The 21,413-nt window shown below is 40.1% G+C and overlaps 2 protein-coding genes across 4 annotated transcripts in view; both read right to left on the bottom strand.

Annotated features, from left to right (window-relative positions):
• CP (ceruloplasmin) overlaps window positions 1–5,371 on the bottom strand; it is a 58,576-nt gene extending 53,205 nt beyond the window's left edge. The window contains exon 1 of one of the 3 annotated variants that reach the window (XM_057315794.1): window positions 4,984–5,371. In XM_057315794.1, the coding sequence (XP_057171777.1) occupies window positions 4,984–5,126 (143 nt within the window). In that variant the 5' untranslated portion in view covers window positions 5,127–5,371. The remainder of the gene's footprint in view (window positions 1–4,983) is intronic. The other 2 variants (XM_048216042.2, XM_026497254.4) reach the window with 2 other exon arrangements.
• Window positions 5,372–9,249: 3,878 nt separating this feature from the next.
• Window positions 9,250–21,413, bottom strand: part of LOC113254046 (ceruloplasmin-like) — a 31,609-nt gene continuing 19,445 nt past the window's right edge. Inside the window, exons 15-19 of the mRNA XM_048216254.2 lie at window positions 20,810–20,916; window positions 19,673–19,874; window positions 16,524–16,663; window positions 11,944–12,106; window positions 9,250–10,345 (exon numbers count right to left, since the gene is read on the bottom strand). Of these exons, the coding sequence (XP_048072211.1) occupies window positions 11,948–12,106; window positions 16,524–16,663; window positions 19,673–19,874; window positions 20,810–20,916 (608 nt within the window). The 3' untranslated portion in view covers window positions 9,250–10,345; window positions 11,944–11,947. The remainder of the gene's footprint in view (window positions 10,346–11,943; window positions 12,107–16,523; window positions 16,664–19,672; window positions 19,875–20,809; window positions 20,917–21,413) is intronic.

The raw sequence follows: 21,413 nt of genomic DNA, 5'->3' as shown, positions 1-21,413 counted from the left end.
ATATTTTCTGAATGTGACTCGGAAACACTTGAGAATATGTAACATCCCATTTCAATGAAATGCAGTGGATTTTGTTGGAATGCCTTTGTTGCTCAAAAGTTGCCCTGTGTCAATCACCTCCTCATACAGGAGGAGCCTTGTCTAAGCCTCAGGATTCACTCTTTGTACACAGAGATTTGGGGGAGGCAAAAACTGCTTTTGAAATAATTGATCTGAAGTTATAACATATTCTGGGTTTTTAACATTTGGAATTCTTCTTACATACACAGCAATATGCAAAATATGTTTCCCATCTTTTTTTTTTTTTTTAAATAAAATTAACTTAACCAAATTGGGAAATATTTCATATCACGTGATATTCTGAGGGAGGTCTATTTGATTATGTTCTGTCTCCAAAGGAACATCAAAGGATCATTAGAAGATGTCTATTTAATTTCAAGAGCACAGCCTGGGGACAAGGGTCAGTTACTGGAAACTTGCAGGAAGTCTGCCAGTCAGATATTCAGTCAAAAGAATCCATTATAGTTGATCTTTGAACCAGATAATTCATATTAATTGTAGTTCTTCCTGTTGAGAATTGTAACATGCTCTTTTCTACTCATTATAATAGATACTGTCTCCCTCTCAGTAATCACATCCCTCTTTTTTATCCCCCCAACTTCTAGAATCCTATAGTCAACCCTTATAATTTCTGGTAGAGTCACACTCAGAAGTGAGTTTTTAATGGTAGTGGAATTAAATAAAATTTTTTTACACTGCCTTAGTGATGATAATAATGCTACATCCTTCCATAAATTCAGAAAGCACTTGAGTGGTCTTGGTGTATGTTTAGACATGGCTACTAAAATGTAGGTAATATATGGGAAAAGTTTCTGGGTTCTTGGCTTCATCAGTGGAGACACAGAACATTAGTTTTCTATTGCCAAATAACAAAGGATCACATAGCAGCTTCAAACAACACCAACTGATTATTTCACAGCTCTGGGGGTCGGAAGTCTGGCACGGCGTGACTGGCTTCGCTGCTCAGGTTATCACAGGGCTGACATCAAGGTGCTGGCTGGGCTGAGCACTTATCTGGAGGCGCTGGAGAATTCCACTTCCAAACTTGTTCAGGTTATCGGCAGAATTCAGTTCACTGTGGTTGTAGGATCGACATCCGCACTTGCTGGCTGGCTGTAAGCTGAGGACCTTACCCAGCTCCTCACAACCACCCATATTCCTTCTCAAGCGGTCTCTTCCAAATGCAGGTCAGCAGCGGTTTGTTGAATCACTTCAAATCTCTTCTTCCTCTTCTTCCACTAGGAATTCTCTGGTTTAGATGAGGCACACCCAGATCATCAACCCATCTTATTTTTATTTTAATTAATTAATTAATTTAATTTCTTTATTTAAATTCAATGTTGTTAACATATACTGTATTATTAGTTTCAGGGGTAGAATTGAGTGATTCATCAGTTGCATACACCACCCACTGTTCATTACATCAAGTGTGCTTCTTAATGCCCATTGCCCAGTTACCCCTTACCCCCACTTACCTCCCCTCCAGCAACTCTCAGTTTGCTTCCTCGAGTTAAGAGTCTCTTATGGTTTGCCTCTCTATCTATTTTCATCTTATTTTATTTTTCCTTCCCTTCCCCTATGTTCATCTGTTTTGTTTCTTTTTTTTTTTTTTTTTAAAGATTTTATTTATTTATTCAACAGAGAGAGAGACAGCCAGCGAGAGAGGGAACACAAGCAGGGGGAGTGGGAGAGGAAGAAGCAGGCTCATAGAGGAAGAGCCTGACGTGGGGCTCGATCCTAGAACTCCGGGACCACGCCCTGAGCCGAAGGCAGACGCTTAACCACTGTGCCACCCAGGCGCCCCATCTGTTTTGTTTCTTAAATTCCACATATGAATGAAATCATATGGTGTTTGTCTTTCTCTGACTGGCTTATTTCCCTTAGTGTAATACCCTCTTGCTCCATCTTGCAAATGGCAAGATTTCATTTTTTTTGATGGCTAAGTAATATTCATTCATCTGTCAAAAGACATCTGGGCTCTTTCCATATTTTGGCTATTGTGGATATTGCTGCTGTAAACATTGGGGTGCATGTGCCCCCTTCGAATCACTATGTTTGTATCCTTTGGATATATACCTAGAGGGCAATTGCTGGGTCATAGGGTAGGGTCACTTGAGGAAACTCCATACTGTTTTCCCGAATGGCTGTACCAGCTTGCATTCCCACTAACAGTGTAATAGGGTTCCCCTTTCTCCCCATCCTTGCCAACATCTGTTGTTTCCTGAGTTGTTAATTTCAGCCATTCTGCCTGGTGTGAGGTGATATCTCATTGTGGTTTCGATTTGTGTTTCCCTGATGATGAGTGATGCTGAGCATTTTTTCATGTGTCTTTTGGCCATTTGTATGTCTTCTTTGAAGAAATGTCTGTTTATGTCTTCTGCCCATTTCTTGACTGAATTTTTTGTGTTTTGGGTGTTGAGCTTGATAAGTTCTTTGTAGATTTTGGATACTAACCCTTTATCAGAAAAGACACTTACAAATATCTTCCCCCATTCCTTAGGTTGCCTTTTAGTTTTGTTGACTGTTTCCTCTGCTGGGTCACCACCCTATTTTAAAGTCAACTGTGCCATTGAATATAATACAGACCATGAGAGTGATAGCTCATCGTATATATGGGTTCTGGAGGTTTAGGGCCACCTCCGGTGTGCTGGATAAGGAGATGGGGCCTTTGGGATGTGCCTAGGTCATGAGAATGAAGCCCTCATAAATGGGATTAGTGCCTTATGAAAGAGGCTCCAGAGAGATTCGTAGCTTCTTCCACCATGTGAGGATGCAGTGAAAATGCTATGAACCAGGAAGAGAGCTCTTACTAGAATATGGCCATGCTGGCACCTTGCCTTTGAACTTCTCAGCCTCTAAAACTGAAAAATAAATTTCTGTTGTTAATAAGCTACCAGTCTGTGATATTTTGCTGTAGTGGCCTGAACAAACTAAGACTGCTGGACATGCTGGTAATCAGGGTCAGAGAAGGGAGAAACAAGCTGCTACCTAAACTCATCTTTACAAAAAGTTTAGTATCGTATGAGCGAAATCGCTAAAGCTCTATTCAATAGTCACAGTTTAGATATATTTTAAGAAAGATCACAGGCAGAGGGAGCAGTGTCATTTAGAGCCACATGGCTCTGGGCTGTTGTTGAAGCCACGGATTGTCAAACCAATGTTGTGCAACCTCCCTAAGCACAGACAAGACACAAGAGTATTTAAAACTAAAGGTATTCTCTGTCCCCCAGTCCCCCCTCCCCGGACATCCTTAATAAACTCCCTCTCTCTTCTCTCACTTCTGGAATTACAGACTTCTTTATTGAAGCATGCTTGGGTCGATGTCTTGCACTTAGTTTATGTCCAGTAAAGCTGATTTGGTTTTGGATCATGAATAATAGCAGAAGAATGGCAGATGCGGGCATGGAGTACAGCAGTACTTTTTTAAAAAAATGTGTTTTTTCCCTATAGAAACCATATATAATTTACATTGTATTTAATCAGAAAATATAGCATTCACACAAAATAGTTTGGTGAAGTCATGAAAATAGGTCATATTCCTAAGAAGAGAATACTACCTCAAAACCAGGTTTTAAAAAAATTATTTTTTTTTAAAGATTTTATTTATTTATTTGACAGAGAGAGACAGCCAGCGAGAGAGGGAACACAAGCAGGGGGAGTAGGAGAGGAAGAAGCAGGCTCCCAGCGGAGGAGCCTGATGTGGGGCTCGATCCCATAACGCCGGGATCACACCCTGAACCGAAGGCAGACGCTTAACGACTGCGCCACCCAGGCGCTCCTGGGTTTTAAAAAAGTTATTGCAAGATGTATTAGTTTTGTTTACAATCAGTTACTTTTAGGTCAGAAACTTTTCTTACTGTATATTACTAAATTAATAACTTAACAATTAGATATTATTATCAGCTATGCATTCATTTTTTACTGTGAAAAATTTCAAACATACATAAAATGAACAAGAATAGCAAATACCTGTCAACAGAATCAACGGTTATAAAAATCGGCATACCTGCTTGGCTATTTTTAAAGATGTAATCTTAGCAGCTGATGGTCATTGTGTTCATTTGTGCTTTATCACCATTAAAATACATTTTTAAAAGTAGTGAGTATTGGGTGTGGTGATAAATATTTAATTAGCATTATTAAAAATGATGACCTCCATATAAACTTCCATTATAAAAATGTCAAGAACTATACTCTTGCTTTTCTGTATGGTGACTATTGCTTGAAATAAGGGGGCTTTCACCTAAAACATGAAAACTTTAAGTTACACAGAGTTTTTGGGGGGACCATCACAATAGATATTTCATATTTTTTGTACATGTGTGATGGACCAAGCACTGTACTAAGAGCTTTACATGCACCCATTCTTCAAAGAACCCTGTGAGGCATTCTTTATCTCCATTTTACAGATTAGCAAGCTGAGACTGAGAGAGACAAACTGAATTAACTGTGTGGAGTCATCCAACAAGTACTGGGGGCAGTCATATTTGTTAAAATTGTGTTTGATTTCTATAAATGATGTTTTAAAGGATTAAAAAACATTTTATTCTTACCTACTAGTAATCAATAAATGGCATGATAAGCATAACATTTTACACTGTCATTATTTAACTTAAGGATCTTCTGCATAAACAGACAAGAAGATAGAACCCTGATGAGAGACAAAATAATAATCAGAGGAGATAATAGGGAGCTCCCGCAGACCCCCCCCAGGACCGAAGGGAAAGGAGTAGGGCAGCCTTTCCCCCTTACCAAAAAATGCCCAGAAATTTAGAGGAGATTTAGAAAGCTCTCCTGGATCTCCAGTCCACATTTTGCAGTTTCTATATGCAACAAACTAATAAAATATTTTATCTTATTGTCTTTATTTTTTAACTGATAGTTTATAAATTTGGTCTGTAAACAATGAAAATAGTAACTTACGTGTCGACTGAGATAAGTTTCTTCTCGTTGTCAGAGGCATAGTCCCAAGTCGTTTCAATAATTCCGATGTAATAATGCTTCTCTTTCCCCCAGGCTGAGTTACTATATAAAACTAGAAAAATACTCAGCCACAAAATCTTCATTTTTTTTCCTCTTGGAGCCTTAGAAGCAATGAAGTGAAATCAGAAGCAGGCAATTTTATACTTTCTTCCTTTATTTGCTTGACTGACACAACTTAATGTTGCACAAAAGTAAATTGTTTCGTCAAAGCAAATAACGTTTCCCACCTCAGCTCAGTTCTCGTAAACCCAGAAAGAAAAGTTTCCTGTTGCCAGGCTTCTCTGATTACAAATAAAAAGTCAACAGTGATTGTTGGAGCCACTAGAGTGTGCATAACTCTGCTTTCTCCCGTTTATTGTGTAAATTCCAGGAGGGCAAGAATCATCTCTAAATGCTCCCTTTGTTCCTCGAACAATAAGCCACAGTATAGTGCCCTGCACGCAGTGAACTCTTAATAAATCAGGAGGAAATTATGCAAAGTGGCTTTAAACATGTCACTCTTTACTTTTGAAACGGCTTACAATACTTAGTTGCAACTTGATGATACAGAACATGATACTTAGCATGCCAAATTTAAGTACCCCACAATAAGAATCTTATTTTGAAGGATTTATCTATTTTGCATGCTCTGCACACATCTGCAGAGAAAGCTTACCGTATTATTCTGATTGCTATATGCAAATAACTAACAGAGCGTAACAGGGGTTGATAACTCTGCTTTATTGTCAAAGAAATCAGACATAAGTACATCTGTTTGCAAAGGCAAAGGTTGGTCTTAGTAAACAGAAGTTTATTATCAGAAGTAAACAGAAGTTTATTAACAGAAAATCCTGGTTGTTAACACTGCACATTTTGTGTTAATATGACCTTTACCCCTAGAATCCTTCAATGCATTATTATTTGCCCGAAGTTGTTTATAGAAATAGACTGGTATAGGAGAAAGGACCCTGATGTTTGTACAATTCATTGGTTTAGTACGTGCTACCGAAAAGCCTGCTGTGCGCAGGTCCTGTTCTAAGTGCGGGGCTACAGCAGACGTGAATCCCTACCTGCACCAGCCTGCATTCTAATTGTGAGAGACGGACAATGTACAAATGGAAGGTGAGAGAGCCCCTATTAGCAGCAAGTGCTAGGAAGAAAAACAAATCCGAGAAGCACAATAATGAGTGCCAGGGAAGACAGCAGGATGAAGATGAAAACCTGACGGCACTATGTCACATCAGGCAAGATGCTTAACCCTGGCCTCTGTTTCCTCACCTGTAAAATCTCAGTCCAAGCGGACTGTTGTCCAGATGGTAATTGAATTGACCCACCACGTTAAGGCACGTCGTAGAGATGCTTCTCTCACCGAGTCATAATATTCTTAACTAATTGCCCTGATACAGAAAACTGAGTCACATCGCCCAGGATGTCCCAAGACCTCCTTCTAGAGCCCCCTTTAGCTAATGTGCCCTCACGGAGCCAGCAGCTTTCCCGGCATTTCCTTCTTTCTCATTCTCTACTCCATGCTCAAACTCAGCCCTGAGGGATGTGAGGACAATGTCAGATCACAGCAACAATCCTGTCACTTCTTTCAGCTAGTCTACCCCAATCCCACCAAAAAAACACCCCCAAACGAACAAAAACCGCTCAGGTAGTTACTGAGGGCTTCAGAATGTATATGGATAGCATCCCCTACATGGGGGTAAAATGAGATGGTTAAATAGTAACACCCCTGCGCAGTGGGAGTAAATATTTCATGTTGCAATGCAGGAAGGGTCTTGAAGTCCATATTTCTGTCCTATTTTGTGACAGTTACCCTTCCCATTAAAAGGCATATGGCTGCTGAATGGCGGGAAGTAGGGAGAATGCTCTGAACCTCAGTACTGTCTAAATAAAAAGAGGCCATTGTGGGCTAATAAACAACCAGCCATTGACAGGGTCATTTACTGGAAACCCCCTTACTGTGACTCCAGGGGTGGACCTCAAAAGTGAACTTTGAATAATGTTGCAATTGAGAACATCTGTGCTCAAGAAATGTCACAGCAGCATAAACTGGAGTGAGCCAAGAAGAGCAGGGGGCCCACCAGGAGAGGCTCAGCAGGCTTAGAGCGTTGCAAGAAAAGAAGAGAGGAACCTGGATGGGACCAAGTAGCTCGTCCACTTAACCGCGTGTGTCAGAATGTTGTTACCTCAGAACCCTGGGGCACACATTTATAGTTTGTTATAAATAATTACTGCGCGCCAAGTTAACTGTTTAGTAACCGGAGTAGAGTCACATAGCACAAGTTTTAATCATTTTCCACAATTTCTTTTTTTGTTGTCTTAAAGATTTCTGGATTGGGTGAGTCTTATCTGCATTTAACAATTAAGATCCTGGGGCTGGGGGCACCTGGGTGGCTCAGTCGGTAAAGCATCTGCCTTCGGCTCAGGTGATGGTCTCAGGGTCCTGGGATGGAGCCCCATGTTGGGGGGAGGGTCCCCGCTCAGCAGGGAGCCTGCTTCTCTCTCTGCCCCTCCCTTCCCAATTCGTGCTCTCTCACTCTCTCTTTCAAATAAATAAAATCTCTCAAAAAAAAAAAAAGATTAAAAAAAGAGATCCTGGGGCTGATAATGGCTAAAATCAAGGAAGCTTTAGTTTTACTTCTGTCTGGCAAGATTCAATATCTCCTTACCTCCACTATTCCTGCTTATACCCTCTAGTTTCTTTTTGGTTGATCCATGAAAACTGGCTTTTAATATAATATATCGGAATTACTGAGAAACAAACCGCCAAGGACAGTCTTTCATTTTGTGACAGCAGGAAACAGTATGAAATCACAGGTCACTCTGTACATGACCAGTCAGACCACCACGATGCTATCTTTTTCACAGGAAATTGTGCAACTCTGGAATGTTATCAGTGTGGTTACACACAGAACTCTGATAATGAGTGCCCTGGAACTAGTATAGCACAAGCCTAGCTGATCCTCTTCTCTCCTGCTCACTAGGGAGTGAGCAGTAGGGAGTGATCACACAGATCGGTCTTTGGTTGCTCCATCCCCTTTGGCTGCCGATTAGTGGGTCAAGGCTCTGTTCAGCACACACGGGCAGGTAGAGCTGTCACAGGCAGGGGAGGAGAAAAGCCTAGACTCTCATCTAGCAAAAGCCTTGATGGTGTTAAGGTCTGCCTTACAACAGAGAAGGAGATTTGTTTTTTAATGGCATAAGGATTCCCATGACTCCATTCTTGTTTTCTTATGCTGTGAACAAGGCAGAAATCAAAGCATGGGATTCGTTAGCAATGAAAGGGAACCAAAATAGTAGAATTATTTTTATAAAAGGTTAAAGAATAACTTATTCACAAGGCTTGATTACATACGACTTCAATGTGTGACTTTAAAAAAAAAAGATTTTATTTATTTATTTATTTATTTATTTATTTATTTATTTATTTATTTGAAAGAGAGAGAGTGTGAGTGGGGTGCTGGGGAGTGGGGCAGAGGGAGAAGCAGAATCCCCACCTGGGCAGGGACCCTGTCTGGGGGCCTAATCCCAGGATCCTGGGATCATGACCTGAGCAGAAGGCAGATGTTTAACCACTTAACTGACTGAGCCCCCCAGGCGTCCCCAATTTGCAATTTTTTTGAAACGTCTTCCTCTCTTGTTATGTTTAACCTCATTCCTTCTTGCTTCTATTCCATGTGGTGCAATACATTCTGTATACCTCTTAACACTTTGATTTGTGCCTGGGTCTTAATTTATAAAAGATGACTCCATGATGACACAAAGAGGCCAATTGAAAGAAAAGTTCCAATTCCCCTAGACACAAGAAGCACACATGTCACACAGGGCCAGAGTTGTTCAGGAGGCAGAAGCAGATACTGGGGGAGGCACAGGCCACAGCCTTTGTTGGGGTGTGTGTAGGAAAGGCAAGCCAGGGCAGAGTAAGTAGCTTATGATTGGCTAGTTTGAATACTCAGTGGGCTTTGGGGCATAAGAACAGTCTCTACTTGTTTGGTACTTGGCTCCAGAATTACATAAAGAAGGTGGTTGGGTGTATGGATTCAGGGATCAGTTGGTTTGCATATGAAAGTCTGGCTCACTGGCAAGCTGTTCACTATCTCTAGGAATTAACTAGGTCGGGGGGGGGGGCAGTCTTTTCCCAGCTAGCAAGGTCCCCAAAGATGTCAAAGCATGACAAAATATTGAAAAGGAAACAGTAAAAGGAATGAAAAGTCTGGCTTTGGTTTCAACTCTCATGTTGAACACTTTTATTTAATTTCTGATTTCAAATATTCTTACTTATTGTCAAAGTCATAAGCTGTTTGTTAGCCAACCCACAAGACATTTGTATTCCCCTCTTCCTGTTATTTCCTCTCCAAAGGCTACAAAAACTCTTTCCTAGCCTTCCTTGCAGTTAGGAATAGCAGATAATAGAGGTTTGACCAATGAGACATAGGAAGAAGTTGGCTGGGTCTCCTCAGAAGACTTTTACTTTCCTGATAAGAGGAGAATATGTGGTTGGTGCTTCTCTTTTTTCCTTCTTCTCTGCCTTCAATGTGTATGCAATATCTGGAGTTGCAGCAACCATTTTGCAACCAGGAGGCAACAGTCATGAGGGAAAGGCCAAGGACATTAAAGACACCAGCCCTTGCACCATCAAGTTGCTGAACCAACCCTAGCAGCCTCCTAAATTACTTAAAAATATGAGACAACATCATTGATAATCCCCTTAGCTGGGTTTTCTGTTACTTGTAACAGAACACATCCCAAATGTGAATATTGCTAGAGACAAAGTCAGAGCATGAGTGCTTATTCTTGGTTTTGGAAAACTGACACTTATACATTCTATAACTTGCCATCTAATAATAATATATGGATTTGCATTGTAAAGACTGATTCTAATTTTCATCCATGCTATGAGAATTTTTTTTTTTTTTTGATGCTTGGTGATGGTGCAGTTTAGTCTTAGATTGCGTATTTTTTTCCTAACCGAGCTAGACTTCAGATTGTACCTGCTCTCTTTGTTCCACTTGCCCACCCCCTTCGCCATATGTTGAAAGCCTTGTTAACACCACTAGAAACTCTGCTCCAGTGGCACAGTTTACAGAAAGAGGAAGCAGCTCACACACAAAATTGGCCAAAAAAAAAAAAAAAAACCCAACAAAACAAAACCAAAAAACCCCCAAAACCCCGCATTTATTTCAAGCTTGTTTTCCTGATAGATTGCCGTGAATCTTCAGCCAGGGCCCCCTGGATTCCTTCACCCTGGTGTTTCTCCTTCAGCAGCTTTAGCTCTGCTCATGGACTTGTCAACACTCATATCAGAAAGATATTTATGCTGTGGAAAAGAAAGTTTCATGATGTTCTAAGAAGTAACTGAGTCAAAATATTACAATCAGGGGCGCCTGGGTGGCACAGCGGTTAAGCGTCTGCCTTTGGCTCAGGGCGTGATCCTGGCGTTCTGGGATCGAGCCCCACATCAGGCTCCTCTGCTATGAGCCTGCTTCTTCCTCTCCCACTCCCCCTGCTTGTGTTCCCTCTCTCGCTGGCTGTCTCTATCTCTGTCAAATAAATAAATAAAATCTTTAAAAAAAAAAAAAAATATTACAATCATATTAAGAGACCAAAGGGTAATGACTTCCGATAGCCTAAGTAAGGAACTGATGCAAATCTCAGAAACAAAGATACTATTTTTATCCTAAAGTTCTAGTAAAATGTGTTGGAGAAAAGGGAGATGGGAATGAGACGAAATAAAGTGTCACTTGAATATGAAAAAATACGTAATCATTATTTAGTTTTTTCAAGGGTTGTGGAAACACTTTATACTTCTACCAGAGTATATGTAATGCACCCATCTCACCACAGTGTTATTGATATTATCTTTGAAAAAAGAAATCTTTGCCAAATCAATAGTTCCTTACTCAACAACTGTATCTGACTGTTGTTTAAATACAATGTTTAAATGATTTGATTATTAGCAAGGTTAGATATTTTTATAGACTCAGTAGTCATTTGTGTTTCATCTTCTATAAATTATTCAAATCCTTTTTTTTTTAAAGATTTTATTTATTTATGTGACAGAGAGACAGCCAGCGAGAGAGGGAACCCAAGCAGGGGGAGTGGGAGAGGAAGAAGCAGGCTCCCCGCGGAGGAGCCCGATGTGGGGCTCGATCCCGGAATGCCAGGATCACGCCCTGAGCCGAAGGCAGCTGCCCAACGACTGCGCCACCCAGGCGTCCCTAAATTATTCAAATCCTTATGCATATATTATATAAATCTAGAAATAATGCATTTAATTCTAGAGTATCTTTTAGCAGATCAGAAAGTTATCTAAGGAGTGCCTGGGTGGCTCAGTCGTTAAGCGTCTGCCTTCAGCTCAGGTCATGATCCCAGAGTTCTGGGATCAAGCCCCGCATCGGGCTCTCTGCTCAGCGGGAAGCCTGCTTCTCCCTCTCCCACTCCCCCTGCTTGTGTTCCCTCTCTCGCTGCCTCTCTGTCAAATAAATAAATAAAATCCTAAAAAAAAAAAAAAAGAAAGTTATCTAAGTTTGAGAAAGAAGATAAAACCAGAGTTTCTTGGTCATCTAAAAACAGTAATCTTTGGTTTTTGTTTTCTTTTTTTGAGATTTATTTATTTATTTGAGAGAGAGAGAGAATGAGAGAGAGTGTGGTGGGGGAGGGGCAACAGGAGAGGGGGAGAATGAATCTCAAGTAGAGCCCAATGTGGGGCTCCCCCTCATGATCCTGAGATCATGACCTGAGCTGAAATCAAGAGTCGGATGCTTAACCAACTGAGCCACCCAGATGTCCCTCAGAACAGGAATCTTTGAGTGAATGAGTTGTGTGTGGGATCATGTAAATGTTCAGTGGATCAGATATCTTTGTATAAACAGTGAATTTATTTAAATACGATTACTTCGAATCAATTTGGCTTACCTTTTCATTCGATTACAGTGTATGTGGTTTCCATTCCACCCTCAATGTGAACACTAACATGGCAATGAAATAACCAGGTCCCAACATCTCTTGCATACATTTTTACAGTCTGATATACTCCAGGAGGAAGGTCATAAACATCAGAGCGATACAGTCCCGTATCCTCAATAAGGAGACAAAACATCATTAAATAACTTATAAAAGGTATCCGTCACTTACACAGCCTATCAATTCTAATATACTTTGTTAGATGACAATTAGAAAGCATTAGGTGCCACTGCACTTCTCCTCTGAGTACAGTTGAGGGTTTTAGAGGAGGGGCAAGTCTGAGAACATTTCAGGGATAGGCCACAGAGAAACATCTCCCTCTAAAGGGATCTCGTGTCATTCTTGGTGTTAGATACCTTGTCAGTATCTCCTGCAGAAGAATGCTCTAGATTCCAGACAACATCCGGTCTTACATATCCCAAAAGTTTTAACTGAAGTATTTCTAACTAAGGATGTGGGTGATGTGAAGATGACGTTTCTTGAGAGGTAGCTAATCAGGAAAAGTCGTGGTTACAGGAAGGAGAGGAGCTCGTCTGCCTTCTGGGGTTGGGACGAAAGACTGAGGGCCTTAAGGGCTATTTTCTCTCCCAAGCAGAGAACCGGATGTTCAGAAGACTACCTTCTCTGCAGGCTACTTTGATTTTGAAAGATGAAGCCCCAGGCCTGGCCTGGCTGGATTAGGATGGACTTGGAAGAGCATAGGAAGGAGACGAATTGCTCTGAGTAATGCAATGGGAGGTATTTGGAGGGTGGGGGCGTGTTGAAGAGTGCAGCTCAAGATGGGATCTGGAGTAATTTGAGGAGAGGACAGATGTCAAGCAAGTCTAGAGAGGAAGAGTGTGAGGAAAGAAGTCCTGAGTGTGAGAGGAAAAGGCGGAGAGCCAGTGTTTCGTGGTGACGCATGGTAGAGGGATAACTGAATACAGGGGTGTCTACTGTCAAATGCTTTCACCATGTAGTACTGGGTGGGGGGGAAGACTTCATCTACCTCCAAACTTTCACTAAGAGTCTCTGACCCACAATGGCCTTGTTTTTGTGGTGGTTAAGGAGAGTCAAAGGAAATGGGGGTGTGTTCCATTCTGGAGATGCACAGAGATGAGAAAACACCAGTCATGGAAGGTGAGAGGTAAGGGAGATGAGCAGAAACAGGAAGTGAGAGTGGGAGGTGACTAGAAACAGGCTCTCAAGATGCCCTGGAGATATTGGAGAGTGGAAAGCAGGGAGGCAGGGCTGTTTTCCACAGGCTGTAGATTGGAGCCTGAACCACTGTCATTTAGGAAGATTAATTTTGCATCTACAGGGACAACAAAACGGGTGGCATGGATTCATTTCTAAGATGTCAGAAAATGTAGAGAACAATACTGAACAATTTTAACTAAGAATTGACGATGTTTAAGGCACCAGTAAATGTGCATGATGTATCTGGAGCCCTGGCACCAAGGGAGACCATGGCCTTAGGGAACAGGTAACTGGCTGTTCCAAGACCAAGTGAATAACCCCAGAGGGCTACTTTGCTGTACCCGGGAGTTCCAGAGAGTAAAACCCAGAGGCTGCATTAACCTTGGAGTAATTAATTTCCACCTCAAGGGAGGGGAAGACTATTTGTGATCATCTGAAAGAGGTTAAGGATGAGTGGTGAGAGCTGACAGCTTCTGGTACTAGGAATAGGATTATTCTTGTTTTTAAATTCAAGTATAATTAACATACAGTGTTATATTAGTTTCAGGTGCACGATATAGCGATTCAACAATTCTATACCTTTCTCAGGGCTCATCACGATCAGAGTACTCTTATTCTCCTTTATTTCACACCCTCCCACTCACCTCCCCTCTGGCAACCACCAGTTCTTCCCTGTGTTTAAGAGTCTGGTTTTCTGTTCATCTCCTTTTTTCTTTGTTCATTTTGTTTCTTAAATTTAATAGGATTGTTCTGAAAAGAACAGTTTTGTGAAGCAGTTAAGAGTGAGGGACTCTAGAGCTGGGGGTTCAAATCCTACTTCTACTCCTTATTGTTATGGGAAAGTTCTCTGTCTTGTTAATCCTTCATTTTATTCCCTTATAAAATGGTGATAAAAGAGTGTCTATCTCTGGGAAGGCTCGATGAGAAATCCACGCAAAGAACTAAGCATAGCATTTGACACATAAGTACTTAATCAAGGTTAGCTTTAATTAACACTATAGAAATGTTAGCACAAATTCCACTTAATTTGATGCCTTTATTAAATAATATAATCGTCTGTGTAGAACGAGCCCCTGAGAGCTAACTCTTTGGATTTCCTCTGTCTCCACACAATGGAATGTCAGAGGCATTTGCTGAAATGAACTGATCTGAACTGAACATCAAACATACTGTAAAAAATTATAACCAGAGTTTAAATCTGTCTCTTTTGTTCTAATTTTTAAAGTCTAATGTAAACACTTATGAATAACAACCCTAATATCAAGGGTTTTCCTTCAAAAATACAGGGAATGTAGATGGAAGAACAGGAAGGTCATGGTTGTTGGCCCTGGGTGGTGGGTAACGGAGTTCATTATATTATTCTGTCTAGTTTGTCATGTAAAATTCCCTAGAATAATAAAAAAAGTTTTTCAGCCAAAACAAATAGTTTGTTTCAGCCAAAACAAAGAAGGAATCAATGTGTTTATTAAAGGACAGCAGAAAAAGCGGCACATCCAATAAAGCTTTGCCAATCAAGTCATGCACACTCACTGAATTTGCCTGAGATAGGCTCCGAGCATTACAGAAGCTATGAGCATAATACATCTCGAATCCAGGAAAGCTTTACGTGAAACTTTTATCAGAGCCGAAAGATGCACTGTATTATGCCAAGTGGCTGGACTAAGTGAGGTGCCAAATGCATGAAACAGAATTGGTTCTCAATGGTACATTAATGTTTATAAAAGGGACTAGGACGAAGAGATAAAGAAAATGCTCCTTAAGTAAATAAAAGACACTAACCCGGACACTGAAAAGGGGAAGGATAAAACTTAAAATTCTTGTAATAAATTAGAGAAAGGGCCAGGCAAAGACGGTCAGTAAAACAACAATGGTGTAGAGCATGAGGGTGTGGTGGGGGAAAAGCTATTCAGACAGAGCTATAAAGAGACTAAGAATACATAAAACAGAAAAAGAGGAAAATAATTATCTTAAAAAGTTACCATAAATCCAAGCGTCACCTAAATCCACATTTTTATTTTATAACAAACGCTGAAGGAATGACAGAATTAGAAAGCTACCATTTATAACTCCCAACGGAAAAATTGATTCCGGCAACAATCATCAGTGAGTTCTTTTTATAACTACAAGGTGAAATATAGTTGGAGAATAAAATATGTTTTAAAAAATCCCTTATTAATCACTTATTAATTACAAGGGGAAGATGATGCTGTTATAAATGGAGAGACATAGTAGGCATCACCTCAATAAAGTTATCAAACAGCCCCAACAATGTCAGCACCTGTTGTCAGCCTGTACCCCTCGGTGTGATGCATGGGAAGCACGTAATATCACCTGTGTGCTGTTCGTGTCAAGAACGTCTGACGTGGATCCAATCATGAGCAAACTATCAGACCAAGGCCGAATATGGGACATTCTACAAAGCAACTGGCCTGGACCCTTCAAAAGTGAAGTGTCATGAAGGATTGAGAAAAAAAAAGAAATCTCTTCTTTTAGGAGAGACATGACAATGACAACCAAATGCTATGTATAAATGATTAGATCCTGGATTTAAAAAAAAAAAAAGTTATAAAGAGCATTTTGGGGACAACTGGGGCTATTTGGTTGGATTATATGATAGATTATATAATTTTTAAAAAATATTTTATTTATTTATTTGACACACACAGAGAGAGAACACAAGCAGGGGGAGCAGCAGGCAGAGGGACAGGGAGAAGCAGGCTCTCCCGCAGCGCAGGGAGCCCAATGCGGGGCTCAATCCCAGGACCCTGGGATCATGACCTGAGCCGAAGGCAGACACTTAACCAGCTGAGCCACCCAGGCGCCCTGACAGATTATATTATTGAATTAAAGTTAACATTGGGAGTGTGATAATGTTATCACGGTGGGGCAGAGATTCTCCTTAGTCTAAGGATGCACATGGTTTTAGTTTTTAGGGGTGAAGAACCATGATGTTTGCAATTTGCTTTAAATTAAGTTCAGAAAAATAGAGAAAGAAAATGTGGCAAAATGTATGACTGTTCCAAGTGTTTTTCTTTTATGTTACTAAGGGTTTGAAAAAAACAAGATGGGATAGAAAGGGTGAAACTCAAGATGATTATAGAAGTCGTATTTACCTATCAAGTAACACCAGATTAGAGTGAGAAGTGCGCTTCATGCTTTCACAAACATTTACTGAATGTCCATGGGACACAAAGAGCCAAATGTATAATTACTTACATGTACCTGATATGTTACAGACTGTAGGTATTGAACTTCAGTTCTGGCTGGGTCATTTCCTTTCTAGTCCTGTTATCCTGCCATGCTGCCCCAACAAGACACGGCAATAATTAAACGAAGCTGTCCAAGGCTCTTACCGTATATTCAAAGCTGTGGCCGTGAAAGTGAACCGTGTGCAGGTCAAATTCACTCCCCATGCCAATCAGATACCAATTCACCTCATCCCCAACGTGGAACGTCAGACCTTGGTTATTTCCAAACATTCTTCCATTAATTGCTGTGGAGGAACACAACTTATTATATTCAACAAAGATTTAAAATAATGTATGTTTAAAAAAAAAACACCTCATAGAAAGTATCATAGATGTTTTCAGAGGCCATGAGGATGTTAAAGTCAGCCTAAGGAAGCTGTTGAACATGACCAAGCCGTCCATTCGTGTGGATGAGTCCAGTTCTAGAGTTTTCCTTGCCTGAGGAAATGACACAGTGACTTTGCTTTAAATAATTGGGCTGGACTAGAATATTTCACAACTACCGATACCTAAATTGATGAATACTTAAGTGTGTCTACATATTTAAAGTATATTTAAAGTGATCACAAGAGGCATAGAAGTTGAGTGTGTTCCTCTTCAACTGCTCTAAGTCAGACCTTCACGATCTGTCACTGGTGTGACTAGAATGGCCATTTAGCTGAGGTCCGGGCCTGTTGTCTTTTCCTCTCTCTAGTCCTCTGTAGGCATGGTTTCCAGAGGATAATAGGAAGAAGATGTTAATTTAATCACATGATTATATATAATTCAATTATTAATCATATGCAATCATATATTAATATAATTACTAATAAATCAATATATTTATTAATATATTATATAATTTATAATATATTAATATGTTTTATAATGAATAATTTACATGACATATAAATTATTAATATATTCTGTATATTCTGTATAAAATTATATAATAATTTAATTATATATAATTAAATTATATATTGATGTATATTTATATATCAATATATAACTATATATTAATTATTAATTAACATATTATTATTTATATATAATATTGATAATTAAAATTAGTTAATATACAAATATAATATTCACATTAAATTTCAATATATAAATTATATAAATTTATATAAAAACAATATAAATTATACATATAACTATAAAATTATATATAGCTTTATATTAACTGTACAAATTATATATTATATAAATTATATAAAATATTAATTATATTATTAATTAATTTCATTATATAATTATGGATCTATATATCCTCCTTTTTACTTTTCTTGTTTGTGTTCATCTTTTGAAAAACCAAAAATGCATTAATACAGTGGTACAAATATGGTACAAATATTTATTTACAAATAAATATACTAATTTATAACCATATGTCTATGGAGGTTGGGTTCTAAGTTTTAGCTGATGGAGAAATATAATAGAACTAGGAGACTCTGCTTTAGACCGTGCTTCTCAGACTTTAATGTGTATGTGCCCTGAGAATCTCGTTCCAATGCAGATTATGATTTACTTGCTCTGTTTCACCTGAAATTCTGAAATTCTAACAAGCTGCCGAGTGATGCTGATGCTAGGACTACACCCGGAGCACAAAGGCCTAGCTGAGTGCCAGGACTGTTCCTACAACACACACCTATTCCTACCGTTCCCTCCTTTGGTGTCTTGAGTGTCTTCAGCATAGAGGTTCTTAGCTGAATTTTGTCCCACAGGCGACTTTTGGCAATGCCTGGAGATATTCTGAGCTGCACAACTTGGGGGAGGGTCTTACTGGCTTCCGGGGTCGGAGGGTAAGGATGCTGCTAACCATTTTACGATGCACAGGAGAGCCCCCCACAAGAGTTCCCAGGCCAAAAATACGAATAGTGGCAAGCTTGAGAAACCCCATCTTGGATCGCGTCTAAATTCTTAACAGGTTATTCAAGGTCTTGCACAATTCTGTGGGCTTTTCTTTTCTTTCTTTCTTAGGTCACATTCTTCCGTCTACATGGAATGTCATTCGCCTCCCTTTCTACTAGACAGACTTCCGTGCATCTTTAAATACTCAGCTTAAAAGTCCCCTCCCCTTCATGAAGATTTTCTTCCAAATAAGAATTTAAAACACAGCACTGTGTTTATATTTCTGTTACAGCACACCCCCCCCCCCAAGTCAGCAGAAGCGGGCTGGCCCTGTGCTGTGAACAACCTGAGAGAAGGTGCCTCATCCTATGGCCTTCGTACCCCTCAGCACCAGTATGGTGCTCTGCGCCCTCCACGAGGCTTATTAAAAGACGATGGGTAGTGAGGATGCAGTCCTTGAATTAATTTTGAATTTACTATATGTATGGGAGGAAAACATGAAGAAGTTGGAAAAGATTACATTTGGGTTGGCCTTACTTAAGGGTCCCTTATCTAGTCGCATCCCCGAGCTTCCTCTGGTGAAAGGACTGGGACCAGAAGTCTGACTGAATGTGACTATGATTGAGTGAGATTGTTCATGTGCTTTTTCTTTGAATAATTGTCTCATTATTATGATTCTAGATGGGAGGGGAGACATAAACAGGACATGCCTAGTCACAAGCCACTTACAAAAGAATTTTGATTGATGAGCACGGGGTTTTTGAAAGTTCTGCCTGGTGGGAAGATTGGTTGGGGCCATGTGCTCTCCAGTTTGCCGTAAGCCCCACCTCTCCCTGTGTCCGTCCAGGTAAAATACTTAGAAAAGTGTGTAAGAAAGCCCTGTAGAGTGATAGCTGGTATTCTTGGTTTTGCATCCCCTGAGTGGTTCCAGAAGCATTAGAATTTGCCCCATGCTAAGTCTACAGCCCTTAGGCCAGATCCACCCTCTCGCTTCCTGTTTTTCTATGGCCCATGAGTCCAGGATGGTTTTTCAATGGTTCAAAAAACAAAAAACAAAAAAAGAATATTTCCCAACATGTGAAAACTATATGAAATACAAATTTCAATGTCCATAAAAGAAGTTTTACTGGCCTGTAGCCACCTCCACTTCTTTAGGTCTTGTCTGGGGGTGCCTTTTATGCCCCATGGCAGAGTAAAATACAGCCTCTGGCAGAGACTGGGTGGTTTACAAGTCTATACTCTTTACTCTCTGGTCCTTTATGGAAGTTTGCCAGCCCCTGGTCCACGTGATCTACGTCACAGCCCCATGCGATTGCCTTCCGTCAACTGCTGAGTGTGACAAGCGTGAACCTTCCTCTGTTCCCTTTGTGTGAAACACCCCACAGGCGCCAGCTGTTGAGTCAGCTGGTGGACATTACCGTGCATTTGGTTGCTGAGGTCAAACAGTTCATCATTCCTGTCTATGTTGTTCGGATCTGAAGAATAGGTGTTGACATTTTCTTCAAAGTACCAGGACTTGTTCTCATTAAAAATCATGAAGTGGAGCACACGGTGAACTATGCTGGCTTTGGTGTTTTTGCGACACACGATCAGAGGGCCTACCAGTCCACTGTTAAGATCCTGGAGAAGCAAAGCAGGATTATTAACTGTGCCCAAAACGAAAAATTTCCCCCAACCAGAGAAACGAGTAGAATCAAGGTGGAGTTCTAGTGAGGTCAGATCCTGAGTTTTTAGTTATTAGGATTCTAAGTCTGAGAGTAAGGAAGAAAATGGTTGACATGTTAAATCCTTGACTGAGGAAACACGGTCATCTCACTCATTCGAGTTGAAGTCTGACGAGAACAACTAACTCCTGAGAGGGATTTTAGTCACATTCCTCAGTGGATTTAGCTCTATTTTTGAAATTTTAATTAAAAAAAAAACACAACCCAGAGCTTTGTTTTTAATTAGAATTTTTTGGCGTTGGAGTTGGTTGGCAGCAATGTCTAAAGGTCTCGGATCCTTGGCCGTGCGATGTCCCTGCTCCCAGAGTCGCTTTCAGCCGGGAGCCTTGGTTTGTTTATACTCATTTTGGTTTGGGGTTGAATGTCTGGGTGGATTCTTATTCTAGACAGAGAGCAGACCAAAATAACCAAAGTTTGGAGATGAGACTTTTGTTGTTGTTGTTAAGTGAAAATAAACTGAACTCCAGAGCTGATGGTTTAAAAAAAATATACCTCTGTATGTGTTCATTTCTCATTCATCAGAGACCTTTACCTCCATACTTTGTTTTCTGTAATCCAAATTCAACAAAACAAAGAAGAGGCTATTACTATACTTTCCAATTCACAGTGACATTGTGGAAAATACCATGACTCGAAGTAAATAACGCCGTGATTTTGCTCGTGGAAAACGCAAACATCTATAGACTTCAAAGCTGAGCAGAAATTAGGTTACTTAAAAGAAAGATTACATAGAACTGTGATTTTTTTTTAACACAAATAAATTCCTTCTTTCTTCCTTTATAATTTCTAAGAGGAGATGGGAGGAAAAGGACGACTTGATTTAAAGTTTACCTTAACCATATCCACGGTCGAATAGTAAAACCAAGGTATGCACTCAAAGTCCTCTGAGGCAGGACCAGCTCGTTCAGGAATCTGCCAAATATATGTTTGGATCTCTCCTAAAATAGACAAACACAGTGTATAGAAACAGAATGTCTTAAAGCCCATGTTTTTATGGGGAACCGGATAACGACCAAACCCTAAAGCTATGCAATGAGTAGGCAGCATAGCCCTAGTTTTCACTTCTGGCTCATCCGCTCCTAGCCTTGTGGTCTTGGTCAATGTGTTTACAGTTTCGGAGCTTCTGTTTCCTCCTGCACATAAAATGGGAATTTAGGGATTAGGCAAGATGGTCCAAATAAAGCATTACTTGGGTCCCAGGGTGAAGTTGATGTAACTATCACTGCTGGCTCTCATGTTCTCAGGGTTACGGCATCAAAAGCTTATAGTGATTTTGCCATTGAAAAATGTCAGTCATTACATATCTAACTCATTTGTTCAACAAGTATTGATTGTAGTGTAGATAACACAGGCTTTGAAACGTGACCCGTTTTGAATTCCAGCTCTGAACCTTCCAATTTATAGATCACATGTGCCTCTTCCCTGCTCCCAGGGC

The sequence above is a fragment of the Ursus arctos genome, unplaced genomic scaffold (assembly GCF_023065955.2).
Source record: "Ursus arctos isolate Adak ecotype North America unplaced genomic scaffold, UrsArc2.0 scaffold_20, whole genome shotgun sequence".
In the NCBI taxonomy this organism is placed as follows: Eukaryota; Metazoa; Chordata; class Mammalia; order Carnivora; family Ursidae; genus Ursus; species Ursus arctos.
The sequence above is the reverse complement of the archived record's forward strand: the minus strand, read 5'-3'. Positions and strand labels throughout refer to the sequence as shown.